At 35.9% G+C, this 23,095-nt stretch overlaps 3 protein-coding genes across 4 annotated transcripts; 1 reads left to right on the top strand and 2 right to left on the bottom strand.

Moving 5' to 3' along the window:
* Positions 1 to 241: 241 nt before the first annotated feature.
* LOC135082353 (SWI/SNF-related matrix-associated actin-dependent regulator of chromatin subfamily B member 1-A) lies at positions 242 to 8,951 on the bottom strand. 2 transcript variants are annotated; one of them, XM_063977141.1, is made up of 8 exons: positions 8,776 to 8,951; positions 8,512 to 8,702; positions 8,244 to 8,406; positions 7,825 to 7,972; positions 7,206 to 7,417; positions 6,689 to 6,865; positions 5,902 to 6,040; positions 242 to 1,295 (listed from the first exon to the last, which is right to left on the bottom strand). In XM_063977141.1, exons 1-8 carry the CDS (start codon positions 8,854 to 8,856, stop codon positions 1,204 to 1,206), a joined length of 1,203 nt encoding a protein of 400 aa, XP_063833211.1. In that variant the 5' UTR covers positions 8,857 to 8,951; the 3' UTR covers positions 242 to 1,203. The 2 variants fall into 2 exon arrangements, with proteins under 2 accessions (XP_063833211.1, XP_063833212.1); XM_063977142.1 differs by lacking the exon at positions 242 to 1,295 and having other exon boundaries at positions 1,562 to 6,040.
* Positions 8,952 to 9,223: 272 nt separating this feature from the next.
* LOC135082351 (putative tricarboxylate transport protein, mitochondrial) lies at positions 9,224 to 20,119 on the top strand. Its single transcript, XM_063977139.1, has 5 exons — positions 9,224 to 9,510; positions 11,225 to 11,351; positions 15,755 to 15,978; positions 17,802 to 17,966; positions 18,229 to 20,119. Exons 1-5 carry the CDS (start codon positions 9,312 to 9,314, stop codon positions 18,465 to 18,467), a joined length of 954 nt encoding a protein of 317 aa, XP_063833209.1. The 5' UTR covers positions 9,224 to 9,311; the 3' UTR covers positions 18,468 to 20,119.
* Positions 18,750 to 22,984, bottom strand: LOC135082352 (aldo-keto reductase AKR2E4-like). Its single transcript, XM_063977140.1, has 6 exons — positions 22,877 to 22,984; positions 22,455 to 22,628; positions 21,971 to 22,087; positions 21,473 to 21,640; positions 20,902 to 21,105; positions 18,750 to 20,593 (listed from the first exon to the last, which is right to left on the bottom strand). The coding sequence occupies exons 1-6, from the start codon at positions 22,949 to 22,951 to the stop codon at positions 20,414 to 20,416; spliced, it is 918 nt and encodes a 305-aa protein (XP_063833210.1). The 5' UTR covers positions 22,952 to 22,984; the 3' UTR covers positions 18,750 to 20,413.
* Between the last annotated feature and the right edge of the window lie 111 nt (positions 22,985 to 23,095).

The following is a 23,095-nucleotide window of genomic DNA, read 5'->3' as shown; positions in this document are numbered from 1 at the left end:
GGCTCCGAACTTATATTTACTTTGTTCCATCTGGCGCCTCTTTAGACTCTCTTTGTCTGCAAGTTATTGAACCTATTTCAATTTGAAGTTATTATCCACCACGTTGGGCGCCATTTTCAAGAATGGTTTTTAGACTTTATTTTCCCCATCAACATTAATGTCTTAAGGAAATCATTCAAAATGGGGCCCAGTGGCAAATCTGCCGTCCGTCCAACGGGTCCTTAAAATAAAACTAAGTAGATAATTGAAATTGTTGTCATTTATTAATATCAATTAAAACATCTATAGCTTAATATGTTGTAATAGGTATAGGTATAGCATATTTTTTTAATATTGGCAACGACTGGCGTCAATTCTTTGTTCAACAAAGGCTTAAAAATTTACTTGCTAAGGAATTTTGATACATTATTTTCCATAAAATTTATTTTTTAACTAGATCAAACAAGGAAAAAATAATGGTATTTTTTTATCAAAAAAATCTATTTCTTGTTTATTATATTTATTTCTAGCCAGATCGTTTTAAATCTACCTCTATACATTACATTATGTTTATACTCAACTAATAAAAAACATAGATCTCAAGTAACGGACAATAGAAAATTATCATCGACTTAAAAAGTAACAAAATGAGATTAAAATAGGGACCGCTATCACGGAACTTAGTTAAATTGGACCCAGGGTCTCAAATATGGCCATAGCTGTACCTGTATAAAAACCTAAAAGAATTCCTTAATCGTTTAAATCTCATAATATCATCATGAATTAGGAATGTTCTAAAATACTATTCATTGTTTACCCGAAATAAACACTGTATACCTGATGAAACGTTCAGTTTCATTCCTTACGCTAAGCGATATGTGTAGCAGATCTTTTTCCAACTACGAATAATAGACAATAACACAAGTTCATTTAGAAGAAATTTCATCTAGCAATATAATAACTGTATTTACAAAAAAAAACAATTATAATTGATTTGAATGAATGCAAACTGAATTACAACTTAATAATACGGACCATTGATGAGAGCGCCATATTTTAGCGCAAGAAATTACATAACTAGTTAAAAGAATAAACAAACTGTACCAAATAACATCAAAGTACCGAAATTTTTATTTAGAAATCGATTACTTCTATTAACAAAAAATACAGTTCTAAATTGCTAGTTGATATGTCTAATGGATCTTGACAGGTAACGTTGGGTGATTAAATTTTTTTCCTCCTCTTTTCTGGCGTCGTTTGGAAGATGGCTTCGTCAGCGCGGATGAGACGGTTGACAGCGCGGCTCAACGACACATCTGTCACCAGAAAGCAGACAAATAATCAACTAAACTCAACCGACATTACTTTGATTTACATCGACGATATTATTATATTTTTCTCAAACTATTCAACTCATTAGTTCTAATAACTTTTAGACAGCAAAACGTTTAATAAAATATCTAAGAGTATTGCTCTAACATAAAGATTTAAATATACGATCACGTAAGCAGATTGTGTAAATTTAATCACCCATTGCAAGCTTGTTAGTTAAGATGAACGGTTATAAAATGAAACAATAAAATAAATTTTTGGAAAATTCTTTTTAATGTGATAGAATTTTAACAGTCCACTTACATTTTACTAGATTTTGTAAAACAGTAAAATATACACAAAAAGATAATTTTCAGTTCGAAATAAACGCTCGAAAAGTTCTAATATTTCAGAGATCATGTCAAACGGTTTGACTATTAATTTGTTTTAGTTTATAAATTATTACTTTCTTAGGCAGTGTTTGAGCAGTCTTAGTTTTGAGAATCCATACATTATTTATTTTAAGTTTATCAATTTATCTGCCACTTTTAATCTTAGCCTTTTTGTGCATATTTTACTTAAGTTTGTATAACTATTTATAGCCCGACCAGGAACATAAAAACCCTCGCCATGTTGCGGAAAACTAATGGTACTAATTTCTTTTAATGGCAACAGTAACTGAAAACTTCATTGACATGTCACCTTGCATGTCAGTCTCTGCTGTCAAAGTGTAAACAAACTTTATTTTAAATGTGCGCAATTGATTTTGTGAATTAAATTGCTAAAATCTTTTTATAGTGGTGAAAGAAAAGTGGTTCACAATGTATTAAAGTATTTGTCGAAGAGAAATACTAAGGTTCGGACAATATTTTCATTGAATAATGTTTCCGGCAAAGGTTGTCAAATTGACTGACATGTTTATCGTATAGTACAGTCCACTATGAGAATTAGCTGTGGTTTGTTTCAACTACCTATTTTAAAAAAAAATGTCACTTTCTAAGTGTTGAATTTTATGGAATTGGGAAAGAAGTACCGAGTTTGAAGCGTTCATGAGCAGACATTGCAGTTGAATATTCATGTTCTGAATTTGATTATTGATGAATAATAAAATAAATCGTACTAGCTCGATTGATGGTTTCATTTAAGTTATTTAAACCAGGTTACCTATAATAATATCTTTTCGTTAATTTATGAAAATATCAAATTAGCCCGTAATCCTGAATCCTGATACATAAAGTTAGCCTATTAATTTAACACAGGTACGACTGTACTCAGTGTTGCACTATCAAATGCAATTGACGCGCCTCTATGCCAGGGTTTTTATGTTCCTGGTCAGGCTATACATATTCATAGCAGCTATTATGAAATTGTACTTATGAAAAGGCATCCTTATTATAAAACGTTCCAAAAATACTAAAATCATTATCAAGATATCCAAAGTTTTTAAAACTATTAAAAATGAAAAGCATAAATTATGAATCGAAAAAATACTGAAACAGAAATAAACAGTCAAATTATAAAGCATTGCTATTGCATACTTCTAAATTATTTTTTTAAATAGCAAAGAACTTAAGTCTTTCAAACCTAAGATAATTAAACGTATAACTTGATAGCAAATATTGTATTATTATTTTTTATTCCTAAGGAAACACGACATATTTCGGATATTTTTTTACAGACTCATTTGCTATCAAACTATAATAATAAAATCATTTCTACACTTGCAATTATCTAATTCCAAAGGCAACCTTATAATATAGACCTACACAATAACAAAAGGTACCTTAACCCTTAAGTACTGCGGTATATTATTGTACTGTTGCCTCAAGTCAATTAATACTAAATAAATTATCAGTACCATAACCCATTACAATTTTAAATAACACATTTATTAAAATCAGTTCACGAGCACGTATTTCAATAAATATTATTTTATAATGAGCAATATTTTGCCAGTCTTGTCAGCGTTAATAATAAAACTAACATTAACGCTTCGTACTCTAAAAACGACGTTCAAAATTTGATTGAAACTCAAGAATATGCCTGTGATAATTAAACACAACTCTGTTTCTAGCGCAGTCGGGTAAAAAAGATGGCAAGTTCTCTTAAAACCTTTTTTTCTCTTTTCTTTTGGCTACTTGAAGCTTGTTTAATTGAAGCAGAACTGTAGAAATAAGCGCACTCGTGAACTGCCATATTTGCACCTCTCAAGCCTATTTAATTTATTATTATAATTTTACTTAACTTTGTTTTTTTTTTTCTTAAGATACGTCAAAAAGTAAGACTTGCATTTAGACGATAACACAAGTTAAAACAAAGCTTCATTAATTTAAAGCGCTGACAAAGATTTAAAACCATAAGAATGGGGACTAGATTTTATAAGTCGCATAATTAAAATACTATAGTAAAATAATGTTAAAAACGGATGCAAAATCATTCATAACTGACAATAATAAAATTAGGTTGCAAGACATTATTCATGAAAAATTACATAAAATCTTACATGTTAAGTAATTATCATTCAATTCCGTCCCAATGCTGCTTGCATTTAATATTTGAATTTTTAATAAATATGAATAATTTAATATGAACACATTCAAAATTCTCGCAAAGAATAGACAAATATATTTGCCCTTTAAATTAATCAGTGGGCCTGATTCAACAATAAAGATAAACCAAAATATTAAAATTATGAAATTAAAGCATTATTTCTGCGTATTTTCAACCTCTTTAGAAAATTTTTCCTTTCATTATTTTTTTAGAGGAAAAACATACAGTCGATTTGAAAACCTCCTGGACGCCTTTTTTTGAAGTCGGTTAAAAAAGAGATACAGTTAAAAAAAACAGAATCAGGTCCATTGTGATGTGGTAGATTATTGTAAACCAACTGCAGGTTACAATAAAAGGTAAAGTAACGTCTGCGAATTCGCGTTGTCTCATGCAAAGTAACAACACAATCTAAATATTTGTGAATTGCTGAATCTTTTTTTTTGTGTGACGATAGTAGATTAATCTTTTATACTGTTAAAAATATTGAGGAGCGAAGTTTGATATTGACCTGTATTTTGATTATGGAAGAATTCGTTTGGTTTGGAAGAATATTAGTGACTGTTAGTGCGTGTGAGTGTCAATGAATGTTTCGTATAATAATGTGTGTTGTGTATTAGGCCCGGTTTCCAATAAAGCGGAGCGGAAAAGAGAGATGTGTCTGGCGGACGAATTTTTCTATAGAATTTGACAGCGGCGGCGACGCGCGGTACGGAGCGAATAGGAGATGGGGAAATAATGAAATCTGATTGGTTCCCCAAAAAACATAAATTTGTAGGGAGTCAAGCAAAGCGCCCGGGGAAAAGAGCCCAGAGCAAGTACCCGCGCGCTCTCCCGAGATTCGATTCGTACGCCGTGAGGCAGGAAGAACCATGGGTGGTGGTGGGTTGTTGGTTCCCCAAAAAAATTCTCCGCTCCGCTTTGGTGGAAACCGGGCCTTAGTCTCTCGTGACTGTGTACAAGTGTAAAACCGCAGATGAATAACTGCACCTTAGACGTCAGTCAGTATAATAGGTTAGTTTCCTAAAAAATAATCTAGTCCGTCAATTAAATTATTAAAAAATATTGGGCACGTATTTTTTTAATTGTCAATCAAACAAGTAATTAGGAAGTTATGATGCGTTAAGTGTCGCGTGACGTCACTAGGCACTCCTCTAGAGACCATGGGCCTCTTCCGAAGTTTGACGCGCTTTACCTCTTTAAATTTTCATTATTTTGAAAAAGTGAAAAATACGTGTCGATTATTTTTTGATAAGTTAACTGACGGACTAATTCAAACTTTTTTTTATGACATCCCTATTGTATGTGTTTGTGTGTGAGCGTGTGTGGTTACCAACCGGGCGTGGTGTTGGCGAATATTGGACAAGTATTTTTTTATTTGTCAATCAAACAAGTATTTAGGAAGATATAATGCTTTGAACTTTCGCGTGACGTCACTAGGCACTCCTTGTCACCATGTGCCTCTTATGAACTTTGGCGCGTTTTATCTCTTTAAATTTTCACTATTTTGAAAAGGCGAAAAATACGTGTCGATTATTTTTTGATAAGTTAACTGACGGACTAATTTAAACTTTTTTTTACCCAGGAAACAACCCTATTGTATGTGGTTGTGTGCGAGTTTGTGTGGTTACAAACCGGGCGTGGTGTTGGCGAATATTGGACACGTATTTTTTTATTTGTCAATCAAACAAGTAATTAGGGAGTTATGATGCGTTCAACACTAGGCACTCCTTGACACCATGGGCCTCTTATGAACTTTGGCGCGCTTTATCTGTTTAAATCATTATTTTGAAATAGCCAAAAATACGTGTCGATTATTTTTTGATAAGTTAACTGACGGACTAATTCAAACTTGCTTTTTTATTCAGAAAATATCCCTATTGTATGTGTTTGTGTGCGAGTTTGTGTGGTTACCAACCGGGCGTGGTGTTGGCGAATATTGGACACAATCAAACAAGTTGTAAGGGATGTATTTTTTGATAAGTTAACTGACGGACTAATTCAAACTTTTTTTTTTATAACATCCCTATTGTATGTGTTTGTGTGTGAGCTTGTGTTACCAACCGGGCGTGGTGTTGGCGAGGCGTCGCATGCGGCGCGTGTTGCGGTCCTGGTCGCGGATTTTCTTCTCCATTTCCGCGTTGGTGAGTGTCTCGAGGTGCGGCGCCCACTGCTCCGCCTCGGACGGCTGGCGGTACGGCGTCTGAGAGATGTTTGTTGGACTTCGGTTAGAGTATAGAATGAATTATAGGGCTAGCGTGCAGAGGTTCACCCTGACAAAAATCAATTTAGGTTTAGGAACTCCTCTACTCTTCGTTACCTCCTTTCTGCACGCGAAATTGAAATCTATCTAAATATATTTATCTCAAAGGTGACTGACTGACTGACATTCACTATGTCAGTCAGTCAATCTATCAACGCACAGCCCAAATGGATGGATCGGGCTGAAATTTGGCATGCAGGTAGATGTTATGACGTAGCCATCCGCTAAAAAGGATTTTACGAAACTCCATCCCTAAGGGGGTAAAACGGGATCCACGCGTAAGAAGTCGCGGGCGGCCGCTAGTTTATCAATATAAAGAAACATTCGTCGTCCTTGAGCACTGTTGGCCAAAATTCGTTTTTACAGCAAGAGCTCAGGGTTTTGCCCGTCGATCTACTATTAAGAGTTCATGATGCATCTATGTAGATAATGAAACAAAACATTGTGATATCACCTCAAATTCTTTGAAGCAGTATGCGTTAGGTGTCTCAAGGAAAGGCAGCATTTATCTTGACATGATCGTGCCTTGACATGGGCATGCCTCGAATCTGATCTTCCGTGGAAAAATATACAAAATGAAGGATATACCTCAATGACAGGCAGCGGGGCTTCGCTGAAGGCGTAGGTGCGCTGGTGCCAGCCCAGCTGCCCGCGGACGCTGTACGCGATGCCTGTCACAAACTCTCCGCCCAGTCCAAGCTCAGCACACAGCTTCATAGCGAACTGCTCTGGGTTATTCTCTTTTTCTGACATGTCCCATTCCACCTAGAGGATACAGAAATTACTTATGCAAAATAAGGTTAGATTACGTATTTAAAATGAGGTTAAGTCACAGAAATTTCAAGTTTTGGGATTAAATCCTGTAAAAAGGATGTTCAGGTTTTTTACTTTCCAGATTTTTTTAACTCAAAAGAGACGTCACGCGGCATTTCAACTCAATATAATACTGTAATGATTTGATTATGAAAAAAATTAAAAAACATGTGTCCAATATTTTTTTATTATCTGTCTGACGGACTAAATAGAATTTCGATTTCATTACCCAGTCATCATCCAATTTGGCTGAAACGAACAAACAAATAACATAGATAAGTTAGGGACTTACTTGATCAACCAAAGATGTATTCCCAACGTGTATGTTAAGTTTAATAACCACTCTCTGATCAGACTGCTCCTCGAGGATTGCTGGTGGTTCGCTCGGGAATGCTTCTATTTGCTGCCTGATGGACGTGGCTATGGCCGGGATGAACGTGGATGTGTTCAGCTCCAAGTCATCACACAACACCTCGGCAAACTGTTCGGGAGTTATTATTGACTCTGGAAGGAACATAGCAAATATAAATTAAGATAAATTTTAATGTTTTTGGAGACATGTATGTTTTTAACAGAATCCTTTTTTTGGGAGGAATTATGGTTTTGTCTAATTTCTCATAAGGATTGATTTCCTTTTAAGTGAAAATCTATTCATTGTACTGGAATTTTTATTCAACCACAGTGTAAAAGCTGCGCACGTGACATTGGCGGAATAGTGTGCCCTCAGAGGCGAAAAAACGCAAAATCATAGCCATAAACCAAAGAAGAAGAAGAACTACAGATAGAAACAAGACTGAAGAAGTAGCTAAAGTGTCAAATTGGTCACATTTTAGTACCTTAAAAGAAGACAAAATAAATGAAAACAGGCAATAATTTTAATTTTACTAAAGGTACAAAATAGTTAGACCTACCATTTTTATTCCAAGTGAAAGTGTCTCTGAGTTTTTGTCCCTCAATCTCCATGTCCAATCTGATGGGTACGAGAATCTGCTTCTGCGAAGAGTTCTCCAGCATTGCTGTCATGTCGGTGTCATCAAAACACAGCGGGAAAGTGCGCACCTGAAATAGACTATGACGTAACACTGGGTTTCTCAGTCAGTAAGTAAAACATTTCAGAGATGATTTTACTAACTCATAAACAAGAATAAGTGATTTCTTGCTACTCTCAATTTTAATTGTGATAATCATCAGATAATCATGTTTGATAAAAAAGTTCATACCACATCTTATTGTAATGTATTAAAAATATGAATGTTGACAACAAAAAAATTTTTAAACAAGTCCTGCTTTTAAATTTTACATAAAATAAGTCCTGTTTTTCATTGTATACCTTTTTATTATGGACTCTAGTCCTACTAATAGGAGTTGCTTGAGGCACAGCGTCCAAATGTGAGGAGTTGGGCATGACGGGCAGCCACGCTGGATTGTGCGGCTTCTTGCTCTTACTCTCCCGGGGAGTGGCCAGCTCTTGGCTGACCGATACTGCTTTATATCTACAAAATTTCATTAATAAGCAGATGTTATTTTTCTAAATCTGTAACAGAGGATGCAGATTGCAGCCTCAACAATGAATTTTAGTGTATAAAAAAGATACTAACTTGTCATCATTGCCCTCAATAACGTCCTCAACTTCGGAAGCTTTGAGCAGCGACACCGAACTAGAAAGGACATGGGAACCCAAGCCATTGTCAACTAATCGTTTCCTCTCATCATTCGTCAGGGTCCTCCTGACCATGCCAGGGTACTTCTTGTAGAGGGACCCACGGAATAACCGCAGGTAATTACCAACCTAAAATGTACAATCATCATAAATTTCACCGCACACGAAGCACACAACAAGCAAACCGTAAACGTGTAATCACCTCCGATCCAACACAGTAAAATTCTCCACCTTCCTCTATTTGAAAACTAATCGGCTTATCGCCATAAGTTCTAAGAGCCATTTTTGCTTAGTTTAATTTATCTACTTTCTGTAAATACAATCTAATTTGAGAAATTATTCATTACAAAATCGCACAACACAAAATGGTTGAGTGAATTTTTTGAACTGTCAAAAATAGCGTCTTCGAGTTGTCAAAGTTTTTTTTTTAAACAAAAGTTTAGACCTTGGAACAATATCAATTTGTCCTGAGCTCACCGGAGCTCACAGAAAAATCAGAAAGGCAACATGATAAAACGAACTAATCATCTCCGTGATTTGAGAGTAGACCCCCAATTATTGTGGTCAAATTAAAATCGTTCATTTTTATCAAAACCATTCATTCAGTCAATCATTCGTTTCTATTTCTTCACTCGTTTATCATCATTCATTTCATTCAGTCGCAAAACTACCGTCGTCGGGGAAGGTCGTCGCTCGCAGTCGTTGTAGCCAACGGCAAGTGCCTAATAAATAAAAACCATGTCTGCAAGGCCGGGAGGTTTTATAAATCCATTCTCAAGACCATGGATGACCGAAACTGGCGCAGCGGCTGCGGCTGGGGGTTCAGGATCAGTGGGTTTGAAAGGTGTTGTGGCCGGCGGAATAACTGGTGGCATTGAAATTTGTATCACATTCCCCACCGAATACGTAAAAACACAGCTCCAATTAGACGAGAAAGGTTAGTAAATATGAGAGATGTTCAATTAATTACACTTTCATTCAGCTATAGATCGCTAGCGGCAAGGAAAAACGCCGATCACATTGGTACTATTTTTATTTTGCTAAAAATACGGATGTTTTACGTCATTCTTGGTTTACTTCGATTCGGATTGATTTGATCTTTGGTCATAACTATTTCCTTGAGTTATATTCCGGTTTGCAAATGTTTACCTGTTTGAATGAAGCCATTAGAATGGAGGTTATTTGCGATGTCGTAATTTAGTTGTATCTACGCAAAACGCGATAAAAATTCGATAGAACTACAGTAAGTAGTGGACTTTGGTCACCTTGAAGTGTTACATGAGGAAACAATACATGCGTTACGATAGTCAAGTCGGCATAAAGTTGTAGTTAGTATTTACTTTTAGTTTGTCAGCAATTTTTTTTGTCTGGTAACCTGAGCCAGAGCCCTGAGCTGTATATTTACTAGATCATTAACTTAATTATACAATAAAATCCATATTACAACTTTTACTACCTAACAAACATGCTACTTTAACAAGTTACACAAATTATATTTTACTTTTCATTCTAATAAGAATCCTATTAAGACACAAACTAATAATATTTTCTTTGCATTTTATTAATAATTGTACTATTGGAATTTTCATATAATTATTTTATCAATGTTTGTCATAATTTCCATCATAATGAGACCAATGATTTGTGGAAAAAATAAATACTGTTTGACTAACTAAAGTTCTAAAACCTATTGTCAAACATTAATTTAACTAATGTAGCTCAAAGATCAAAAACATGTTATGATATCCTTTAGCTTAACTATGTCATGATAAGCCTTATCATGTCAATATCATGCAATATTACACCCAAGGCAACAGTACTTTTGGTAGGATTAACTTGTATTCACACACTGCAGACATTTAGAATAAAAAGTCTAATTTGTTCTTTAAAAATATGTTGTCATCAGTTTATTTTTGAGATTTGTAACTTTGTTTTGTGTGTGCTAATGTTCTTTTAATTGTCTTATAGTATAGATAACTTAAATTGTCATACACAGATAAGTATTAGACTTGCTTCATTAAGCAGTGTAGTTCTAATAATCCTACTAATATTATAAATGTGAAAGTTAGTATGTCTGGATGTTTGTTACTCTTTCACGCAAAATCTACTGAACGGATTTTGATGAAACTTTACAGTATTATTGTTTATAACCCAGAATAACATATAGGCTATAATTTTTGACGATCTGTGACAAACTAAATTTCACACGGGTAAAGCCGCGGGCATTATTAATATTTCCCAAGTGATAATGAGTGTGATTATGTGCTATCTTCTACAGCAGATTCATTTGTAGTAATGAGTCCATTGAATGCAAATAATACACAGAATATGCAGTTTCCATTTTATTCGTAAAACATTATTAACAGATGACAATTATTAATGATCTTTATTCTTTTCATTGAGTCAATGAAAAAATATTAAAACTTTCTGTACCATCAAAATGGGAAAAGTAGATTGCTATATTTTTTCTAATTTTAGATGTTGCGTCCACATTATATCTTATCACTGTGCAGTGTTCTGTCTGCATCTTATCACTGCAGTGGTTTGTCTGCATCTTATCACTATCTCTATGCAAATTCATCAAACCTTATGTTGACGTAATTTAACATCATTTTGACATAATTTAACCTCATCTTGGCATAATTTTTCAGGTGGCACTAAACAATACACTGGCATCGTCGACTGTGTTAAAAAGACTGTCAAAGGGCATGGATTCTTCGGACTCTACAGAGGCCTTAGTGTGCTCCTCTATGGGTCCATACCCAAGTCTGCTGTCAGGTATGTGTCATCTTACAATTTAAGAGAAGACTTGGCTTAGTAGGTACATTCCACACACAACTAGTAGCACCATTTACATCTTTCTGTATTTAATAGACCTCCCAAGGAGAGATAAGTCGGGTGGCAAGGAGGGATAAGTTAGGCTAAAATTTCCTACCTGTTATGATGCACAAAAGAGAATAATTTTCATAAACTAACAGGATTAGTAGGTAGCATTGCAATTATTAAGTTGCGAAAAATATCTTCTCTCCTAAACGTGTCACGAGTGGGCTCACCACAGTAGCCGGCGGCGCGATTCGAACCCGCGTTCCCCGGATCACAAGTCGGCCACTTCGACCTCTTCACCGTTCGACTATCGTGACTTCCTCACTCTCAGTGATGATTTTCAAAGCACTTGCCTAATTGACTATAATTACATCCGTATGTACTCGGGGCTGCATTTTATTCATTCAGTCACCCCAAAATTCATCAGGACTGATCTCTATTCCCAATATTTCGTTTCCGTATTTTCGGAAATACGGAAACTGCGTGAAAGAGTAAAGCACAAACTAAAGCCTAAGAGGCGAAACAATTCAGTTTTCATCGAGAAAATACATATACCTACCTATTGTCGACAGATCATCAAACGATACATGTTTGTTTTAAAGTGGTCCATATTAAAACTATCTTAAAGAGCTGCAGTTTAAAATACCGTTTTACATCAGTTATGCAGTAGGCCGTAGGTCAGTAGATAACGTCCGGTTAAACGTTTATCTACAACGAAATTTACGCGAACAATCTCACTAATATTATAAAGGCGAGTTTGTGAGTGTGTATGTTTGTTACTTCTTCACGTCTAAATGGCTCGAGCGATTTTAATAAAATTTGGTATGGAGTTAACTGACACCCTGCCTGCTGGACTAACGCATAGGCTACGTTTTACCGCGGGTAACACCGCGGGGCACAGCTAGTCGCTAATAAACCTCAAATAGGTTTAACATACCGCATTCCCGCCTAGTTACTATACGGCAGCGGTTCCCAAACTTATTTTGTCTAATGCCCACTTTGAGAATAAATTCTTTTTTAGCGCCCCCCTTTTTGTAGTCAAGAGTCGAGTGCTCAGTCGGTGTCTAAGAGTCCTCCTAGTAGATGAAATTATAAATCGCCTCCCAAGCCTCTACACAATGCCCCGATTTTTTTCCGGGGTCTCTTACCGCCCCCCTTTAAGCCTGCAGCGCCCACAAGGGGGCGTTATTGCCCACTTTGGGAAAGACTGCTATACGGCATGCATTATACACGAGTAGGTAATAATAAATGTAAATTCTCTAAAATTACAACTAGACTCGTTGACATAATAGGAACAACATAATGAAGTTGTTCAAAATAATTAAAGTTACTATTTATTTAATTCATGGTTATGGCTCTCCGGCGGGGAATCGAACCCCGGTCTCCCGCGTGACAGGCGAAGATAGTGACTAGCCACTATACTTACATACTATTTTATTTTCACAAGTTTTTCTGTCATACACTGCCCATGACCTGAATAACCGTCTACGTATTATTTCATTGGACGTAGTGTTACTTACAAGTCACAGTACGTACCACCTCTGTTATGTAACGCGTGGAAACACTGCAGCTAAACGAAGTATCCGTTGCACGTCTCACGTTTCTGTAAAGTGGAACGTGGCAATAATGACTGATAACAGTTCATCATTCCGTCCAGGGCCGTACTCAGGGTCACAAGGGGCCACCAACCCCTCTAAGAATTATCAGAAAATAAATTCTGTCAAATAGGTAGTTGAGAATTCCAGTATCATCATCCTTTCTACTCCTTTATGACATTCACATGGAGAAGTAGAAGCCAGATTCTAGAAAATACTTTATTTTGCAGTTTTTCGATAAACACACGCTTGTACAATGTATGTATGTAAATTAGTTACTATTCTGATAAGGTGTAAAAGTCAGTGACGCTTGCTTACCTTGGTAAGTGATTATTTAGTAGAATTATAATGTCATGCTGCGTAGGTGACCATTTACCTTACTTTATGCGTTTCGATGCGTTTTATGGAAATTGTCCAGCAGTGGACATCATTTGGCTGAAACGAATGCGTTTCGATGTACCTAACAATAGATTTAAATGATTTATCTACTTAGGGTCGTAGCGAAGCGATAAAGATATAGTATTTATCGTAAATGTTCCATTATCTAGCTTGAAACTAAAATATGCTTACAATCGATACCATTGGGTATCTGGTACCTATTTAAAGATTAAGAATCCAGATTCCAGATCTGGATCATCCCACGCGTATTATTCAGAAACTAAATTAAGTTTTTCATTTCCTTGCAACCTCGAGATACGTAAATAAAAACGACATAATTTACTGACGTCTTTGAAATGCACTGGAAAATTGAGATGTGTTTGCGCTTGTACAGTCGACCGCGTATCAGACTATATTTCTGTTCCAAATGATACTTATTACAACGTCATAAGAAGCCACAGTGTTTTTGATATCCTATATTATGTACTCTGTAAATGAATCCTGACAATCCAAACGCCCGCCCAAAGTAGGACTGTGGGAAACCCCACACAACCCACGAGCTTTGACGCATAAATTCGATCCTATAGGGAAAAGGTATTTTCATAAAGAGTCCTGTCTTTTTCAATGTTAGTTCGTTAGTTAGGGATTAGGTACTGTTAGGATTCCATAAAGGGCGTTGCATTTTCTTTTCATGTGTCCCTATAGCTTCAGTCATCACGCAGGAATCATTTTCGGCGTTTGTAGTTTTACAGAGATAGCCGTTATTAATTGAAAGATTATATTATGTAAGTGTATTCATTATGAATTGACAGAGTAAGAGCGATAAAGCGTGCCAATTAATAAAACTGAATATTTATGATATTGTTAGGAAAAATTTCTGAATATCAAAATGCTGAAGATATCCGGTTTAGGTGATTATTTTCAAGTTCAAGCAGTACATTAGCAACTTAATGTAGTTTTAGTGAGTGCCACTTTGCTTATCTTTAGTCTGCTGATGTGCTATCGACTGTGCTTACGAGTACACAGCACAGCAGTGAACTCATGAGATGAAATGACCATGAATTTTGCTGTCATCTTTACATAATAATATGATTGCCAATACAATATTTTCGTGTAAATAAAAAGCGCACATGGACTTTGAACCGAGTTATTTAAAAAACAAATAAGTGTTTTCATTGTCAAATTGTGTGCTCTTACGTATGCATGTCATTGAACACGCCAAGCGAACCTACACGTGATGCCAACAGCTTGTCTCTTTTTTCTATCCTTTGGAAAAATGGCGCCAAAAAATAAAAAATAAACTAGAGCATTTTAAAAAACAGTTGACAGCAGTAGCTAAAAATATACAGGTAAATATACAGGTATTTTAGCGCCAAAATGCGTTGCGGACACACCCATCATTTCTTCAATTTGCATAATATTACATACATAACTTACTATGACACTGCGGGAGGATGAAACTCAAAAGGTCACTGTGAAATAGACATTTTTATTATATTTGAAACTCACAACTTATTTTGGCTGGAAATCCACAAGATTTGTTTTTCAATCGATATCTTATCCGCAATCATTAGTTCATAACACAACGCTCAACATTATCTACCCGATTTTCACATAACAACAAAACTTGTTTCGTATTTTTGGTCTAAACAATTCGCAAATCAGTAATTTATCTATTGCTGCTGCGTTTTAGAAACACGTCGTTGTATAATTCAATGCCATTCCAAAAGGAAAATCAGCGAGAATTAAATATTTACCTGGTTAAACCGATATAAAAATACGGATCCGTTTAAAATTTTGTAGCGTGCCCTGGGCTAATAAAATTAGCCTCTAATTCTCTAATTATTTAATTCATGGATATACAACGAGTAGCTTGATTTGATTGATAGTAGTTCTATCGTTAGATGCCATCTCCGCGGTGTAGTGTACCCATTCAAAGTAGACTATCTATCAGATATACATCTATTGATATCACACGTCGTTACTTTTATCGATTTCCACACACACACAGGAATAACACTTGTAGAGGTTCATAGTTTGACCTAATTGAAAAAGATAGTTCCCTACTTCATGCCCGATTGAGCCACGTCAAACGACTTTTAAGCAGTATGTAGACCAGTACCATTTTAGACAATTGCGATTAGTCTACAAATTATTTACAGTTTTGGAGGTAACTTGTGACGTAATGATGCGATCGTAAAAGAGCAAATGAATTAGAAGTTAGAAGCCCAGCTTCCCTGGACAAAGTAACAAACGTGACGGTTGTAGTAGTTCCGAAATGTTTCGCTCCGGCGTTTCTTGTATGTTACTTCACTCTGTAAAGCGATTTCAAAATCTTAACTGTCATGTATGGTACTATGCTTCAAGGTACTGATATTATTTCAGATTTGGCGTGTTCGAACAAGCGAAACTGTACATGGTAAACGACAATGGCACCCTATCCACGACTGGCAAGCTGGCGTGCGGTCTCGCCGCTGGTGTGGCGGAGGCGATCTTCGCGGTCACTCCCATGGAAACCGTGAAGGTCAAGTTCATCAACGACATGCGTCTGGAGAAGCCACGGTTCAAGGGTTTCTTCCACGGCGTCAGGACCATCGTGAGGGAAGAAGGTGAGTGGGGAAACTGGAGTTTATCTATGGAATTAATCATTTCTCCACCATCGACAGGTCATTTAGTCTCCATTGCAGGAAAACGAACCCTGACCATAGGGTGCCATAGGCAAATAGAGGATTTACCTTACCATTCAATGACCCGCCTAACCAGTCGAAATTATTTCAAGTTATCTCCTTTCGGGAGATGCTGACTGTTCTGATTTTATGCCACACCATATTTGTATACTTGGTAATGTGTCAAAAAGTAGCGAAGTGCCGATGAGATATGTAAATAAAATAAGTCCGAGTACGTGTAAATTAGTTACCTAATTTGCATGTTATAATGTCAATAACGGAAACTTTTCACCAACTCCAACACTAATTTCATCTGCCCTGTCATAAACCTCCTACACAAATTAGAGCCGACCAATAATGCAAATGTTCAATGTCATCTTTTAATTATGGTACATTCTACCGTGAAACCATGACGGAGAAGTCTTTTCAATGCGTACTATAAATACACGATCAATTTACCACATTAGCAAGGTCCCACCCAACCAACAACGAAGTTAAATTGATTATCTAAATGTTACCGGCATTTTTTATTAGTTTGGCGATGTGATATCTGCATGTCTGCGAATTTTGTATTACTATTACTTATTCTGTGATTAAGTATCATCATCATCATATTATTAGGGCATGTTCACGCCTTAGTGAACCTTGTTAGTGTACAAGATTGTTAAGCTTCAGCCAAACCAACGCGTGCAGATCGCGTCGACGATGGCGATCATAGGCCAATGACAGGACGCGCGACCTTTCATTGGCGCAGTGATCACAAGCTTTAGTTTATTGGGGCGAATCCACATTTTACTAAATTTCCTCTGGTAGTGGTGTAGTAGGTAGAATACTCGTATCAAATCATTACGTTTTCATTACATTAAACTTATAACCGGCGTGTAATTATATCATGATCGTCTGGTTGTTATCTCGTGCGACCCCTTTAAAGTCATGCCTTCGTGTGGACGCGGCCATGACACTGATATCGCAGCTACTGATCACGCGTGTGCCACTGGTAGAAATGCTCACTGACAACGAAGGTCAACGCAATGAGTGTTTTATTTGCTGCATAGAAAGAATATTAAGATAGCGCGCCGCCAAAAATATACCGTCAGATGATTATTATCTCGAGAATGGCAAATAAATATGAGTTTCGAGAGTTCACTCGATAAAAACCTAATCAGATCTAAACTGACGTTGATAAATTTGTTTGTCCGATAAGAGAAATGAGTTGCTGAGGGCTCGCTCTTCATAATAATATATTTTGGGCAACCGATTGACTAATTTTTGAATTACTTATTAATTTACTTTTAGGCGCACTTTGTTAGTATTGGCCACTAATGATGACTTAACGTGGCGCCAAGATTTATCTACACACAGAAATGTTTGACCCTAGTGTATGCAAATGTAACCACTGTTTATTAGAAACGACACATCACGCACATAAGCTTTAAAATAATCATTACATAAATGTACTTAGCCTAGGCACAGACCACAGATTTTTAGTTGACCGATAGTTGGGCCCGGTTTTAATTTGTATGAAGAATCGGCCGATACCAAATCGGTGTAATGTGCGCACTTGCATACATGCCCATACTGATCAACTGCCCGACTAAACTATCGGCCGACGAAAAATCGAAGGTCTGCGCCTAGGCTTAAACTAATTGCTGCAACAAGCGTAGTCTTTAAATCGTGATATTTTTACCAAAGGGCGTATATTCACACAGCTAATAGTGTGCTACATTTGATCCAAGGTTTAAATGGACTTATGCCTTTCATTTCAGGTGTTGGAGGAGTGTACAAAGGTGTCACGGCGACGGTCATGAAGCAGGGCAGTAATCAGGCGATCAGGTTCTTCGTGATGGAATCTCTCAGAGACTGGTACAAGGGAGGAGACAGGGACAAGCACGTGCCCAAATACATCGTCGCGCTGTTTGGTGGTGTTGCTGGTAAGTTGATAAAATATTTGACTGTCAAATCAACTACCAATCAGTTGATATTCTTCTTGTAACGAAATTTATTGTGAGACTCATGATAGCGATACAGTCATCTCACAACAGATTGGCTCAATGGTTACTTACTGCACACCAACTTTAGTAATTAATTACTGTAATAATTATAGTAATTGCATTCGTCACTGACTTGTTTGATATGCTTATGCATATCTACTTCAATCTGATTCTAATTCTAATAAAACTAATCCAACTTCAGGTGCCGCCTCCGTCTTCGGAAATACCCCGATCGACGTCGTCAAAACAAGGATGCAAGGGCTCGAAGCGGCCAAGTACAAGAACACATGGGACTGCTTCATCAAGACGTGGAAGGCTGAAGGTCCACTAGCCTTCTACAAAGGTACCGTGCCGCGTCTCAGCCGCGTAGTATTCGATGTAGCCATTACCTTCACGATCTACGACAGCATCATGGATGTATTTAACATGGTCTGGAAGTAATATTTATAGATCCCAGGAGGATTTCAGGATGTATGTGTCCAAGGAAATGGAACAACTGATTTGATCAGAGTTTTTAAGCCCCAACTTTAGGACCAAATAGTTGTGATTCTAATTTCTATATGATGTACTTTTCAACAAATTTTAACACAGATTTATCAAAATATTTGTTATAAAGTTGAACCATTCACTTGGACACGAATAACCCTCCTTTATTGTAATTGTTCGGTAGGTATCGGCCTACACTTATCGTAGCCAAGCGGAGGCCCGGGGCCTGTGCGTATCTGTGATTATCTGCCACTAGTAAAACTCTTTGGTATTTAGTCTACTGGCCTCTAATGTGCTGCACTATATTCGTCGTTATTTTCGCGCCAATTTCGGCTTTATAGACATCGTGTCTTGAGAACCAATACGATCAGTGCTAAAATGACTAAAAAATCATAAATAGTCGATGTACTCGTATAAATAGAGGTCAGTGACCCCCACGCTTGTTATGCGGGCCCCAAATTATATTCCTGAATACGCCCCTGTCTTTTTACATTTTATACTATAGGATATAATGTAAATGTACAAAGTAAGCTTCAGTCAATGTCACCGTAGTTGTAAGTAGAACTGTTTTAAACTTTTAAGTGTTTGATACATCGAAAGTATATTTTTGTAGAACAGTTGTGGATGAAATGTAATGTATTGTTTTGTGTTGTTAAAAATGTTTCGATCACTTTTTAATATCAATTTTTTATTTGCTGCTTTTGCAGTTGGAGTGATTTTGAAAAGTATTTCTGTTTTTCTATTTCTACAAATTTATTGGTCACAAATTGTTTATGTTTTTGGATTTACGTTTAATTTTTGACAGTACAAGGTACTTTGCTTTGATTCTTCAGAAGAATATTGACATGAACAAATGTTATTTACAATGAAATGGCTCTCGCAATCATCATTTGTAAATAAATATTTATTGTGTAATTCTAAGGTTACGTGATTCTCTCAGTTTGCCTAATTAGTTCTTAGTACAAACTATTATTATTTCAAACATGTTTTTGAACGGAACCAAATATGTCACTGTTATTTTTCATTTTATGAAAACTGTGTGATTTGTGATAAAGAGTGAATACTATGAAATACTGGACGCAAATGTAATCCTTGTTGTTTTTACAATAAGGTTAATATTTATTTGTAACTTCTGTAAAGAAATGGTACATTGTGTAATTTGCTAGTAGTCTAGATGGAGATAGCAAGAGCAATGAGATAGTTTAGTAAGCACAATTCAGTACTAATTAACGTCTATCTAATCTTAAGTTAATTAGGTACAACATACAAAAAAATCTATCATTAGTGTTGATAATTGTTTACTAAATACCAAATAAACGGTCACAATTAACTTGCCTCCAAATAAGCGGTACCATTTCATGCATTTCAAATGAAACGGGCATATTTTACGTTATTACTGTGCATTTCGTTTTATACTCCTCTTATAAAGATCCCATAAGCCCTTTGCTAAGCCAAGGTCTTATCATTCCACTATTTATACCTCAGAATCTACGACATTTGTTACATTTATTTGCTGCAATTTTATTTTTGATATTTTCTGTTTCGCATTGAATATGGACATGATTTATATTTATTGTTTTTGATTTAATAAAATGGTGGTTATAAAAGTATTTTGTTTTCTTCAACAAGACCTCTAAAGACTTCACTAAACCCTCCTAGGACCCTTCCAACTAAAAGCAAGTTGTTGTAACAAAACAAATTTTATTTGTACCCAAATATACATAACAATGCATTTGTATAAAAATATCACAATTATTACGTAATTATACTTTGTATATTACAGTTATTATGCTTTCAAGTTATAATTAATCTACCATTATCATATTCCCACTAGTAAGTTAGTATTTGTCTACCTACATAATGTGTTTACACAATATGTAAACTCAATTTTAAACATCTGTTTAAAAGGGATAATGTGTGCACTTGGCAAATATGGTACCAGGAACACATCTGTGATCGATATTAAAACTATCTACTATATCCATTTCTTTGTCAGTTAGTTCAAAATCGAATATGTTCAAGTTTTCTTCTATACGAGACTTGGTGAATGATTTCGGCAGAACAGGTATGCCGCGTTGGATCTGAAACAAAACACAGCTATTACAACTGCAGCTTCCAATGCCAACATTTTATGTGGATAAGAAGAGACATGACAATAAGTAAACACCAAAGACCATACAATGAAAGAAGTAGATGTGTTCAATAAACCAAGTGGGCATTTAAAATTAACTCGGTAGAATAATTTGCGCATTGAGAAACATTTTTTTTTTTACAAAGTGCCCCCTTTCTATTTGGCACCCCACTTGGGCCCCCTAAATCCGTAACTGGTTACAGTCCTGTTAAAAAGCCCCAACTATGATAATTTAAAATAAACGACTTGAACTCTTACCAGGTACCGCAAAGCGATTTGCGCCCGCGTCTTCCCATACTTCTGCGCTAGCTCGCCCAGCTTTGGGTCAGTTTTGATGGCGTCTTTCCCAATGAACTCCGGCCTCGCTTCGGAGATGAGACCAAGCGGCGTGTAGGCCATAGGCACTACAGAGGGCTCTTTGCAAAAGTTTACTAGCTTATGCTGAGTAAGGGTTGGATTTATCTGGAAGAAAAATATATTTTTTTATGTAGAACAAGGCAGGTATTTGACCGCCATCGCACCTGATTTTAAGTGAGATACAGTCTATCCATAAAATTAGTTTTGCGATGTTTACTCAAAATGTGACTGCTAAAAATTCAATGACACATTTTTAAAACTTTCAGCTATTTCAATTTTCAAGAAAATTAATGCGCGCCTTAAAATCGAGTCTATAAATTAGATAGAAAATTTTAAAATAGTATAGATTGTAGGTTTCTGAATAAATAAAAATAAATAAAATATAAGACTGCAATTATTACTGAAAATTACAACAAGCCAACTTAAAGAAATTTAGTGTTTTCAGTATTCAAAATACTTTTCTGGTGCTCACCTCAAACTGATTGACTACAGGCTTTATCTTGGCACTTTTCAGCAGCCTCTCCAGCTGTTCTTCGTTGAAGTTAGACACCCCTATGGACTTCGCCAGGCCCAGCGCCACAGCCTGCTCCATTCCTCTCCATGTTTCAGAGTGGTCTACTGCTGTGTCTTCACCTTGACTCTGTGTAAAAAAAACCTACTGTTAACAGAACTAAGAGGTCACAAATTAATATTCTGAAATTCACATTAGATACTGAATAAAGGATTTTTGCTGCTTGCTGTGATATTTTATTGGACTTGTTGGCAGTGTCCATGCATTGAACTTCTAGTGAATTATGACATTGATTTGATAAGTAGGTATTTCAGATTCATTTGATTATTATGACATTCATCAGATTGAGAATTTAGGATTGTAGTTTCTGTTATATCTATGTGTGTCTATGTGCTAGGAAGGAGACACAACTGGATGGAGAGTAATTAATAACCAGTAAATAATATAATAAACACTCACATTAACAGAAACTGGCCAGTGGACCAGATACAGATCAACATAGTCGAGTTTTAGTTTGTTCAGTGACTCTTTGAGAGCTGGTATAACATCAGCCTCTGCATGTGAATCATTCCATAACTGAAAAGTCAAAGCATATTATTGTGTTATTAGTTTATCAAAGCCTATTCACCTTATTCTTAGTCTTTGATAGCCTATTAGAAACTTATCTGTCAGATAAACAAACAGTCTAACAAGAAAATCTTTAAGAGAAAAAGAGAATTGGTCAATCAAACAAGACAAAAACTCAGATAAAGATTAAGGATAAGGGTAGGGCATAGTTTGGTAAGTAATAACTTTATGTGCTAGAAAACTTGGTATCTGAAACTTAATAAGGAATGGAAATCTAATAATTACCAGGATTGTAGGTAAGATGCTTATTGAATTGTAGTACTGAATTATATTCTTAATAATTCAAATACCTATCATTCAATCTAAAATAACTCACCTTAGTTGTCACAAAAAGATCCTGTCTAGTCACCACTCCTTGTTTGATTTTATTGGCAATAGCTTGTCCAATCTCCACCTCATTTTTGTAGCATGAAGCCGTATCTATGTGCCGGTAGCCTGCGTCTATCGCACATTCAACTGCTTGGCAGAACTGCCCAGGATCGGCTTTACGCTGTAAATAAGTAATGATGTGTATTTTTAATTAGAAAAATGATTTAACACATAATCCAGTTTGGTCTTATTTTAATATTTGTGAATTGATTACTTCTAAACTGCACGCACAAAGCGCCTTTTTGCACTTACACACTCGTGTAAGATAACTAACACTCAGTACTTAATGAAAATTTGAAATTCCTTTATTTTTACTAATAATGAAGTTCAAAGGTCAGGTATGGATTACATGAAACTTAACAAACTTACAGCATACGTCCCAAGTCCAATCATAGGCATTTCATGCCCACTGGAAAGTTTTACAGTAGTAACTTTGGAGACCATTCTGCAAAAGCAACCTAGAAAAAATTTAATTATAATATTGTTTACTTTTAATTTTAAGAATATGATATTGTTTTATTACAAGACCAAGTCAACCTTTATTTAAATACGAAAAGAAAAGTCCCGCAAACGAACTATAAAAGTAAT

The sequence above is a fragment of the Ostrinia nubilalis genome, chromosome 21, assembly GCF_963855985.1.
Source record: "Ostrinia nubilalis chromosome 21, ilOstNubi1.1, whole genome shotgun sequence".
Taxonomy (NCBI): domain Eukaryota; kingdom Metazoa; phylum Arthropoda; class Insecta; order Lepidoptera; family Crambidae; genus Ostrinia; species Ostrinia nubilalis.
The sequence above is the reverse complement of the archived record's forward strand: the minus strand, read 5'-3'. Positions and strand labels throughout refer to the sequence as shown.